At 35.2% G+C, this 11,680-nt stretch overlaps 1 protein-coding gene across 2 annotated transcripts; it reads left to right on the forward strand.

Annotated features, from left to right (window-relative positions):
* Window positions 1–432: 432 nt before the first annotated feature.
* On the forward strand, window positions 433–11,058 carry LOC105049932 (uncharacterized). 2 transcript variants are annotated; one of them, XM_010929736.3, is made up of 6 exons: window positions 433–683; window positions 945–1,010; window positions 5,479–5,553; window positions 7,247–7,376; window positions 7,494–7,619; window positions 10,591–11,058. In XM_010929736.3, the coding sequence occupies exons 1-6, from the start codon at window positions 448–450 to the stop codon at window positions 10,732–10,734; spliced, it is 777 nt and encodes a 258-aa protein (XP_010928038.2). In that variant the 5' UTR covers window positions 433–447; the 3' UTR covers window positions 10,735–11,058. The 2 variants fall into 2 exon arrangements, with proteins under 2 accessions (XP_010928038.2, XP_073117596.1); XM_073261495.1 differs by having other exon boundaries at window positions 7,822–10,692.
* Window positions 11,059–11,680: the final 622 nt, after the last annotated feature.

Here is an 11,680-nt window from a genome sequence, read left to right on the forward strand (position 1 = left end):
ATGAGCCCTAGGAGAGGGTTAATAAAATTCCAGTTCCAATCTTTGAACCGCCGCTCTCAACTTCCAAGATAGAGCATCAGCACACAAAATGAACAGATAGGGGGAGAGAGGGCAACCTTAACAAAGCCCAATGATCGGGTGAAAGAATTCAATCAGGATACGATTAATCAAAATGACAAAGCTTGAGATCTTTATACAGTTTATGATCCAATCGATCCACCTATTATGGAATCCGAGCTTCTAGTTTTCAATCTAGTACAACTCAAATAGGTTTGCAAATAGCCCACACAAAGTTTGCATCCCTAAATTATTGTCTTGTTCTGGGCTTGGGCGGCCCATATGGATATGGGCCTATTTGGTGCATAAGATAGCCCGGATGAAGGAATTGTGAGCCCACTTTTTGATCGGATTAAGCTTGGGTCGAACGCACCGATTGTCTCCGGGTCTATGGAGGGTTTAAGGAGGCTTTGCATCGAAACCGTGCGGAAAAAGGGAGGGAGAGATAGAGGGGAAAAGCAGAGGGAGATGCAGCGATCCGCCGCTCTGCTACTCCTCCGAACTCTGCGATCGCGAGGGTTCTCCTCGTCGAGCTCCGACAAGATCGTCGCCGCCGTCCTCTTCGAGCGCCTTCCTGTCGTCATACCCAAGATCGATCCTGTCGTCTACGCCTTCCAAGAATTCTCGTGAGATTTCAATCCCTCCTCATTTCCTTCCTTTACTTCTTCTCCTTGTTTGATACCGCAATAAGAACCCCAAGATTGCTGATAAAGTTTAGATTAATCGGAAAAGATGGAGCTCTAATGTGACTGAAAACATCTTTTATCGAACTCCGTCTTCTTGATAGCAAAATTACCCTTTTTTTTTTTTAACAAAAAACTTTTTTTAAATAAATTCTGATGAGCTTGGACGGGATGGATAGGATCATGGTGAAATAATTTATGTAGGTTTCGGTGGAGGCAGCAATACCGGCGTAGGTACCCTGATGAGGTCTTGGGAAAGGGAGATGCCAGGTAAAGTTTGCTTCTTTTTCACCCGTGGGTTAGTTTTTTAATCTTTCTGGGACTATTGGTTCTCTATCAACTTCAATAATGATATTATATTTCTTCCTTTATAATTTCTATTAGCTAGCTGAATGAGGTTAAATCTTTGTTATATGCACGTTAGCTTTGTGAATCTTTTGGAGGTGAAAGAGAAAGATTAGAAGCATAGTTTTTAGATTTTGAAGTGGAATGCTTGACAGATATGCATTCATATGCCAACATTAGATTTTAAGTTACGGTACATTAGATTTTAAGTTACGGTGCTGGCATTTCCTTTTCCTATTTTTATTGTGAATTGTTTGCAGCTGATATGAGGAGTAAGAATCATCATCAACATAAATTTTATGCTTCCTAAATGGAGCAGGTGCCGAGGCTCCTATTTCCTCACCTAGTTTCTATCACTAGTTGTCTATAGTTCCCTCTTGATCATTGACCTATTATCTCAATCTGCTACCGCTCCTAAATGGGCCATCACTGAATTATGCTCAACATCCATAGGAGACTTTAAGAGGGTGTTTGGATGCCTCGCACGTCTATCCATGTTATATTCTGTACACTGCTGGGCTGTATAGTTTGCAAACTGCGGTTTAATTAAATAAAGGCGGTTGTGGAAGGGATGTGATTTGGATGGATGTACCATGTCCCTCCAATGTATTATCATGTTTCTTGTATGTAAAATGATATTGTGAGTGAGGACATTTGGACAAGCATCCAAACATCCTCAAAATTCAACTTGAGTTAATGCACCTTGTTACTACCAAGCTTCTTCTTTCCTGATTTCTAGTTTCATCCCTCTTGATAGTACTACAAATTTGCAAGCCATCATTCCCTAAAATGGAAAACTTACTTTTGTGCACTTTGCTGTTGCTTCTTGGTTGCTTCTAGGCTTCCTCAGAAGTAGTTAATTCTAATTATATCATTCCCAACATTTAAATAATTTTTGCTCACTTGTCCTCTCAACAACTCTGGTCTTCTTGTAATGTGATATTATAATGTCTGATTAGATAGCCAAAAAAAAGGGGTTTGATTCAGTGATATTCAATGATTATAGAAAATTATGATCAGCAGGCCCTGCATATATTTTAAAGCTGGTATACTACTATGCTTATATATATATATATATATATATATATATATATATATATATATATATATATATATATATTAGACAAATATAAGAAATAGTTTTGAATTGTGGTATGATTTGCTTTCTTGTTTATGCGTCATACGTACATGAAGTATTGTTTATGAATTTTGCATGCATAATCCATAGGTTGTTGCATAGATTTAATTTTTTTGGGTTTGAAATCTATATATTGGTTCTCATAAACAAACATAAGCAAGCCTTACCATTGGATGGGTTGTTGTTGTAGATGTTACTTCACGTAAGCTTCCTGTATAAATCTACACAGTCTGATTCCTGTCTAAAGCTAGATAGTGCAAAATGGAAAGTGCCAAATATATTTTGCCAGAAAATTGTAAAACCTTTCAATCTCTTTGTCCTTGTTTTTACATAGCCTTGCTGTTCTGGATTAATGAGTATGTACTATTCTGTCTTTTATTAGACATAACTATGATGGAATAAGTCCCGATTTTCTCTTATCTTCAGAGCTATATATTGCAGTCCTGATCTGAAGTTAATATCAACCAGCAGCTAGAAATGGCTATCTTTAGTACGACATTGGACTTGCTCCAAAATCATTTTCATTTTTCCTCATCCACTTGCTAAAGTTTTTGATTCTCTCTGCATTCAAGTATTTTTCTTTTTTCTTTTTTTTAGACCATATTCTACCAAAATTGCATATAGTCCTATTATTGTGGTTTCTAATCTCTATATCATGAATGTCTTGAACATGTAGCAACCAAGTTAGGATTTATCTACATGATAAGGTTCGTTGTGTTTTTATGCTAATGTTTCTTAACCTCTTTTGTATCCTTAACTTTTCTGAGAGATCCAGTTTCTTCCTTTAACTATGGAGTTGACTCTTATAACCACTTGTAGCTCAAGCAACCAAGTAATTGACAAGTAGGGTTTTGAAAATTGAAATTCACTACCTACTAGAAAACATTTCATAGTCTCTGCTAAGCAATGAAAACATGGAAGGTTATATTTTCTTAGTAACTTCAAGTTATTGATAGATTTCTCTAGTTTCTTCGATCACAATATAGATTACAGAAAGCCTGGCATAAATAGATGCTTTATTTTCAACTTCATGTTTTGTTATCATTTACAAGAATGTTGCCATGAGGAAGTTGTAAAAAACTATCAAGCCTCTTAAATGGTTGGTTCAGGTTCAGCCATCATGCTTTGTACATGTGCTGGATAGTATGAAAATGACATATATTTTGGCAAGGAAAAGTCAATCGTCTGTGGTTATAAGGATTGATTCTGCCATATAGCTGGGCGCACTCATACGTGCAAAGAGAATCTACTAGTATGATCGATATAGGAGGCTAATGTGCAAATTGAAGTCTCTTTCTTGTTGTAACCTAAATAACTACGTTTATCATTCCAAAACCTGACAAAATTTGGCTTGGAATAATGATGTTAAAATCTCTGAATAGGACTTCGAGATCGTCAAGTTCCTAATGTGCTCTAGACTAATCATTTCATGAATTTCCTACAAAGATGGTTTAGTTTAAACATAGATATAATTATTTGGTTGCCTTGACTGATCATTATTAGTTTCGTTCTGATTTCATGATAAAATAATTTAGTAGTAAGGAAGCAACAAAAGTTTTCATATAACTTGCATGCAAAGTTTGGTTTACCTACTTCCGTTATCTTAAATAAAGGAAACTGACTTCTAAGTCAGTTTTAAACACAGGGGAGATGAATTTCTTGAAGCAAAGCATGATATATTTGTTGGATTGTGTATCTGCATACATAAATACTTAAGATGATATCTTGCCCAGCATCTTGTTTATATTCAATAAATCATCTGTAGTTTAACATGGGAATTGCTTCTAAATCCTGCAAATCCCCTTTGCTCCAAAGTGCAACTTTAGTGATAAGGACTTTGAAAGAATAAGTGCTTTTGATATGAACTAAAAGGTTTGTAAATAGATTATGAGATGCATACCGAAAGGTCAGGGCTAACCTATTATTAGAGGAAAGCATGACCAGCACAAGGTGATATGTACACTTCCAAGATTATTGCCTCATTAGATTGCTAAAATAAACATATAATCATATAAACATAGAATGATTAATAGAGTTTAAAACGTGACTTAAAGACATTTTAGCTTGGTTTGTCTTCTTATATGAAGATGTGTTTTTGTGGTTGATCTGGATAATATTTTGGATGATTTGAAGAACCTGTGGAGTCCGATGCATTCATAATAAATGATTTTTAATGAAAGGGGAAGCCCCCCCAGCTAACAATTTTAGTCAATGATAAATTAATGCAGAACTGGATTATAGTGAATTTCACATCAATAAGATGGAAGTGCTAGAAAGTATCTCATGCTGGACTTATAGAATTATCCATTCTGAATTGTAATATAAGCAGCACCATCTACCCTTACCACCATACATCCATGCGTGGTAAAATTTTATGTTAGATATTGAATGTGAAAAGAGAAGTGTGCAGGCACATCCCTTTCCTCAGTGTGCTGTTTCATGCTTAACATGTACAGATGCATATTGGTTTCAACTATCAGAGACCTCGATAAAAGCCATTAAGCTTGAAGTTAAGTAAGCATAAGATAAACAGATTTGAACATATTGATGGTTTCCAAACTAGGTAAGATAGTTGTTCAAAAAAACAAGAAAGAAACGCTTCAGGAATCATGGGTGGTTTTTATATTGGATATGATGCATTTCTTGATCTTAGGAGAAACATGTATTCTACTAATACTGCATATGCAAAAAGAATGTCACTAACTCCATTACTTAAATGGTTAAAGCCTCCAATAATTGAACAGTATCATTCCACTGACTTTTACTTAAAAGAAAATTTGGTAGGTAAAGTTTGAATTAACCACTCTAGTTAAAACCACAGGCTTAATCTACATGCCTTATTTTCGTAGTGTTTGTAATTCATTTAGCTAAATAGCCTGCAGTCTGAATTCCTAGATGCACTTCTCCTTGGAGAAATCTTTTGTTGTTACAAGTCCACTGGAGTTGGTTTCATTGTCAACTGGAGAGGAAATTTTTTGCATTATCCTTATCATTGGCAACAAGCCTTATGCTATATATTTGGCATATGGGCTTCTCTATAATCCTATAAATTTATTATTGCAAGCTGTCTGACTACTAGATAGGTGTATCTTAACAACAATGTTGGGAAGACAATGATCATGATACATCAAAATGGAATTGTGTAGTTAGATATTCAAATTTCACAATTACATACTGTACTGTTGTTCTAAATGTCCTAGTTCTTTGTGATGTGATTTCTAGCTCAATCTTGTGTAACCATTGATCATTTTATAGGGGAAAAGGTGAGTACCAAATTGATTATGTGCCTGCTCCACGAATCACAGAAGCTGACAAGACCAATGATCGGAGGTGTGTCTTTTTTGTCTGGTGTTGCTTGAGTTAATGGTTATCCCCTTTTGTTTTTTTGCAAGGTATAATATAATAAGATTGAAGAAAACTGATATGTAGTAAAAACATGAATTCATTGTTGTGCAATGGCACTCTTTTTCTTTTTTAAAATGATATGGGTTCATAAATCAAGGATATATAATTTTTAGTGGTCATCAGCAGGTTATTAGGATAGTCAAATTTTTCCTTTGCATTTGGGCTGTTATCTGTGCCATATATTTAGCTCACAATCCATGATTATGACCAGTCACAGTTAGGGCTAGTATGGTTCTTAGACCACCCAAATATGGCCTTCCTGCTATGACAAGACAAAAAGAGGAATTTTTGTACCTTATCCTTCCTCCCTCTTCTGTCTGTTCTCATCTGGTACCGTCCATTTGTTTCTTTCCCATGCTTGTTATCTTCTTTCCTTGTTGTATTCTTCCCATTCCAGAGATTTTAATGGTCCTTTGTATAATCTCTGAACCAACTGTTTTTGATCTGATTGTTTGACCCTCAAATGGAGACCATGCTCCAACGGTCATCATCATGCATGATATCTGGATTGCTACATGGTATATAAGCTTTCTTCCATGGAAACCCACCTACTAAATTTTCTCATCTATTACATCTTTTGGGGCATAGATTGGTATAAACATATAATCAAACATATTTTTCCTTTTTGTTGGGCCTCATTGTTGATATTGTACTGTTGATAACCTGATTCTCACGAAAGAAATGTATATGTTATCTTCAAAGCTTAATTTAGCAGCTTTAGCTTGAGTATTTGCACCGCTTACTGTTAAAAATGATACTGTCTCTGTATTGCTTCAACCAAAATCTGTGCTGCTGGTTGTTTGTGTGTTCGTGAAGATTGTCTCTTTTCTAAAAGGATGGTTTAGTTTCTGTACTGTATCCATGCCCGATAGTATATTGGAAAGCTAAAAAGGAAGAAGTATCTAACTTCTATTTATTCTGTTGGAGGTGATGCTGACTACTAAGTCTTAGGGTTCTAGTTATTCAGATGCTTATGTTATTAGCTGGCTGTTGAGCAAGTGCCAATACACATATAGATTCAGTGTGATGTTTCTCTGTGTATCAAAAGAAAAAAAATTGAGAGGGTTAAGAAATTGTATTTAATTTGTAAAATCTGACAGAATTTGCAATTCTATTTAATGAGAAAAGGAAACTCTACGAGGGTACCTTAAACAGAGGTCTTGAGTCAAAGATTGAATGTACATGAACAAAAATGTGGGCAACAAAAATGCCTGTAATTATACAAGTTTAACCTTAAAATAAAAATAATAAAAAAAAGAATGGAAGGATGTAATCATTGACAGGATTGGGAGGCTAAGAAAGGCATAATTGTCAAATCCAAAGAAATTGGGATATGTTGGTCATTGTAATAATTGCATATATTATAAAGCATAATGAACATCCCTTCTCTTATCATGGTTACAATCTATATGGATTATAAGTGGCAAAATTTTTTTTATGGGTATCTTTATGGTGAAGCTGGAAACACCTGAAAGCTATCTAACTAGTCTTGCTGGCATATTTTAGATTTTCTCTATTTGTCTCTCGTACACTGTTATGCAAATAGCTGGTTATTAGTTTTTCTTTTTCCATTTGCCAACACTATTTGTTTTCATGGTTTTTTGTTTGCTGTCTATAGATCATTGCAGAGAGCACTAGATAGAAGGCTTTATCTTCTCCTCAATGGTAGCACATATGGGGCTCCTGACAAGAAACCTGTTTGGCATTTCCCAGAAAAAATATATGAAAATGAAGAGACTCTGCGACTGGTATTTCCCTAACAAGTTTTTTCATTTACAAATTACATATGTCTGAGGTTATGATTCCACACCCTTCTTTTGAAGAAGTCCGTGCTTGTGATGTCTATGCGAAATCCTTCATTTCAGTGTGCAGAATCAGCATTGAGGTCTGTACTTGGAGGACTTCAGCATACATATTTTGTTGGCAACGCTCCCATGGCCCACATGACTGTAGAACCAAAAGAACACTCATCAGATACTCCATCCTTTGAGGTACCAGTCTTCATATTTTCGTTCTAGTACCCTTTTATACATCTATAGCATGTTTTGCTTTTAACAGGCTGAAAGTTGTAATTAGTAAGAGTGCTGACTTGTTGACCCGACAATCTTCTCCATTAGAACTTTTGAGGAAATTTGTGAAGGCAACCTACCTTTATTCAAATATTAACTATGATTTGCTTTGTCACATATTTAGATTTTTCGGGAGACCAAAACCTATAATTTGGCCCTTGCCGCTTAAGGGCAGAAGGGAGATCTTGGAGGTCCACCAGCCCAACCTGTTAGGGAGAGAGGCAAGACATCTTCATGGATGAATGGAAGAAAGAGAGAAATAAGTGGGACAAGGCATCTGTGTGGCTAGAGAGAGAGAGAGAGAGAGAGAGAGAGAGAGAGGGTAGTGTATAAAAAACAGAAAACTGAAGATTTTTCTGTTTTTTCTAATTTCATAAAATACTTAAATAATATGAAGTGGCACTAAAGCTAATCCTTTTAACAAATATGTTAGTGTATTCTCATTTGAGTCCAATTTTGAGGAAGAATGATATTTAGGTTGTCTTTTTAGAAGTAAAAAGTAGGTAGTTTTTAAGTCTGATAGAGTAAATAGTAAAGTAACATGATATGTGGTGGTTTTCTTATCTTGTCGGGAGGGCTGCATGGAAATCTTTAGGAAGCATGGATGCTTCAACTCACATGCTGTTTCTGGATTCTTCTTGGATACATCTGATACTGTGTTAAATATCCTATTGTTCAAAACCAAGAAAACACTGACACTTGTTGGTTATGTTCCTTTTTAATATTTTTTAATGGTGAATGGTCAATTTTTTGGTCTATGATACTCATATTAAAATATGATGTATGAATTGGGGTCTGTGGATTTGAATGATGACTACATGATAAGCTTGTAAGAGTTGATGTTATTGTATAGAGTATGAATGATTCTATTTTTTAGCCTACTATGCATTATAGATGCGTTCTTACATATGTACCTATGTATGTGTATGTGTGTATATGTATGCATGTATGTATATATGAGGTACATGTATATTTGTTGACATGTTCTAGCCTTGTCATATCTTATTTTTTCAAGATTTGTTGTGCTGGTTATCCATATAGTGTCATATCCATGTCTTATGTCCCTGCCTGTGATTCATAGGGAAATCCGAAGCATCTTATTTGATATTGCATATTGAGCATAAAATCTTTCAAATTGTGGAGGATCTTGTATCACTTCTCTTCAGCCTTATATCTTCATTTTGCTCTTCTTCCACCTCTTCATCTCCATTTTCATTTCTTTTCTTCTTTTTCTTTCTACTGTTTGTCTTCTCCATCATTTGTCCTTTCTGCCTTCCTGGTAACATCAGCAGAGCACCTAGATTTTTTTCTCTTATTCTTCATTTATGCATTCTTTCTTTCCTTTCACATCTCTTTCAAATTCTTCGCTTTTCCTTGGCTTAATTTTGTTCTTTTGGAAATAGCAGAAGTAATTCCTCTTCATTCTTTTCATAATTTTTCGCTATGTTTCAATTTTCTTCTTCAAGCCATTCTGTTTCTTTCTTTATCTGACTTTTCCCTTTGTGTCATTTTTCTACAAAACATTGTTGCGTCTGGAATCGAACAGAGTAATTATAATTCTTGAAGAAATAATTGATCTCTAGTTAATACGAAGAAGGAAAGTGATGACTTGGGATTGCGATTTATTGGCATTGCCATCATAATACCAATGGTGGGTGGGAACGCCATTTAAGATTGACGACTGTGTATAACACCAAATCCCAAGTGCTATTCACAGGATTTATGCGACAAATGAGGGTATCAGATTTTAAATTTTACCCCTGACCTATTGCTGGATAAGTATTTCAATCACAATAAACTGCAATTTAAACTGTTTCCAAAAGAAAATAAAATGGTAAGTTTTCATTGATTGGGCTGATTTGTTTGCCTAGATTCTGATGTTTCAATTTTGGGGCAAAAACACTAGGCTTCTATTCTGATAATAGAAAAAGGAGAGTTCAAAGATCTTCTTGAGCCTTTTGGATAGGTCTGGTTTGTGGCCTAGTGGTACATCATTTCTTATATCTGGAACTGATTTCTTTCAACCACCTGATATAATAGCAAGGATTTTATAAGGAAGCTAGAGCCATGCTGATCTTGAAATTTTTTTTTTTTTTAAGTTTAAATATGTTGTTGAAAAGTTCCAGAAGACGTGTTCTATGCTGCATGGTTTCTCTTGGCATACGAGTTAATATACTGCGAATAGCAAAGGATTTTATCGTCATTATTCTCTAAAACGTCATCCATCTAGTTGTATAGGGAAAAATGAACAAACTTCTCACGTTATCTGGTTTGCAATCAGTACCAATTAGGATTGATAAGACCTATTTGGATGTTTGAATGCTGTATCTGTGATATTTCTTTGATAATTTAGAGTTGTCTAAGAACAACGGAAAAGGAGGGGGATTGGGGGAGTCCATCTGTCCTGCATTCCCAGGATTTTCAAGATACTAGAATATGTCTTATAAGGTGATTTTCAGTGAACTCTTAAGATTGCAAGATCAACGGCCTGACCTTATCTTTACCACAATAATATGATTGCTGTGCATCCAAGCAGGATGCTAGCAGCTCTGACCTTCTTTACTGGAATTGTGTAATATTAAACTGCCGAATTCACAGTGAGGGGTATCAGAAATACTGGCATCATCCAAATAAGTTTTGAGAAGTTAAGCATTTATTTATGAGCATAATGATGAATCGCATGATATTTCATTGGAACAAAGAGTGGAACGGAACTGAAAATAAATCCTAAAGATGGGATTGAGCTTGCTGCTTTTATGTTGAACCATTCTATGTATCAAATCTGGCCTCCATGTACCCCACTTTGTATTATTTTGATATATAGAAACATTCCAGAATGGTATCTTTGGTTGGTTGCTTTCGATAAACTTTCTTCCCGCTCTCCTCTTAACAGAGATTCTTTTTCAAGTCACAAGTAATTGGTACCAGCAAACTCCATATTGAAAAGTGTCGGGACTATGTATGGGTAACCAAGGATGAATTAATGGAATACTTTCCAGAACAAGCTGACTTTTTCAACAAGATGATTATTAGTTAAATGTTATCTTGGAGCTGATACAGAGGTTTTCTTTAAGCGGCAGTCATCACTTTCCATGGTCCTATCTTGTTGGAGAATTCTTAAGTCTCATGTCTAATTGTTGGCATGTGCTTTGTACTATTAAAAAATTAGCACATTTCAGTAAAATAGCTATAAGCTACTATGATGTCTTTTCAATGCAAAAATTCGACCTTCATGTCTGTTGATTAAGATGATAGTACCTTTTTGCGTCTCTCATAACCAGGACTGCAGATGACATCTGCAGAGAAATCTTTGATGTTGGCTATTGTCCATTCACTATATTCTTTTAGTTGCTGTTTACAATTACGCATGTTTACCATCCTTTTGCAGTTGGACACTAATTTCTTTTAAAATTTATGAACTGCTGGAATTTCCATGTTGGTTTACCTTTTCTGTTAAATGGGAATAATTGTATGTTTGGCTTTTGCTCTGTAAACTTCTGATTTCTATGCTGCCTGAAGAGGGGGGAAAAAGATTGAAGTTACCATCCTATTGCTGTGCTGGGTATGTGCAGCTATGAATCTATAATGAAAATCCGTAGAATTTTACATTTTGCCACGTGAAATCTCAGTTGATTTTTTCTATGTTATGCTTAGAAATCTCTAGTTTTTGTTCTCTTTATTTTTACATATGGAAATTGCTTTGGGGTCTAATTCTGGTACTGTAATAAAAAAAGCTCCACTGCCCATATCTTCTGGTGTTGTGCCCGGACTCTGTGTACTATACTGACCTTATGTATTGCATCGATCGCCTAGAGTTACATTACATATTGCATGCCAGTGGTACATAGCTTTTCTTCTTCTAAAAAAAAATTATTTAATCCCCAATCCCCTATTTGGATTATTTATTATTATTATTTTTACATATGGAAAATTCTTTGAATGAGCTTTTCTTCGGCTTAATTAATCTTTCATGATGCTTGCCA

Source organism: Elaeis guineensis, chromosome 8, assembly GCF_000442705.2.
Source record: "Elaeis guineensis isolate ETL-2024a chromosome 8, EG11, whole genome shotgun sequence".
Lineage (NCBI taxonomy): Eukaryota > Viridiplantae > Streptophyta > Magnoliopsida > Arecales > Arecaceae > Elaeis > Elaeis guineensis.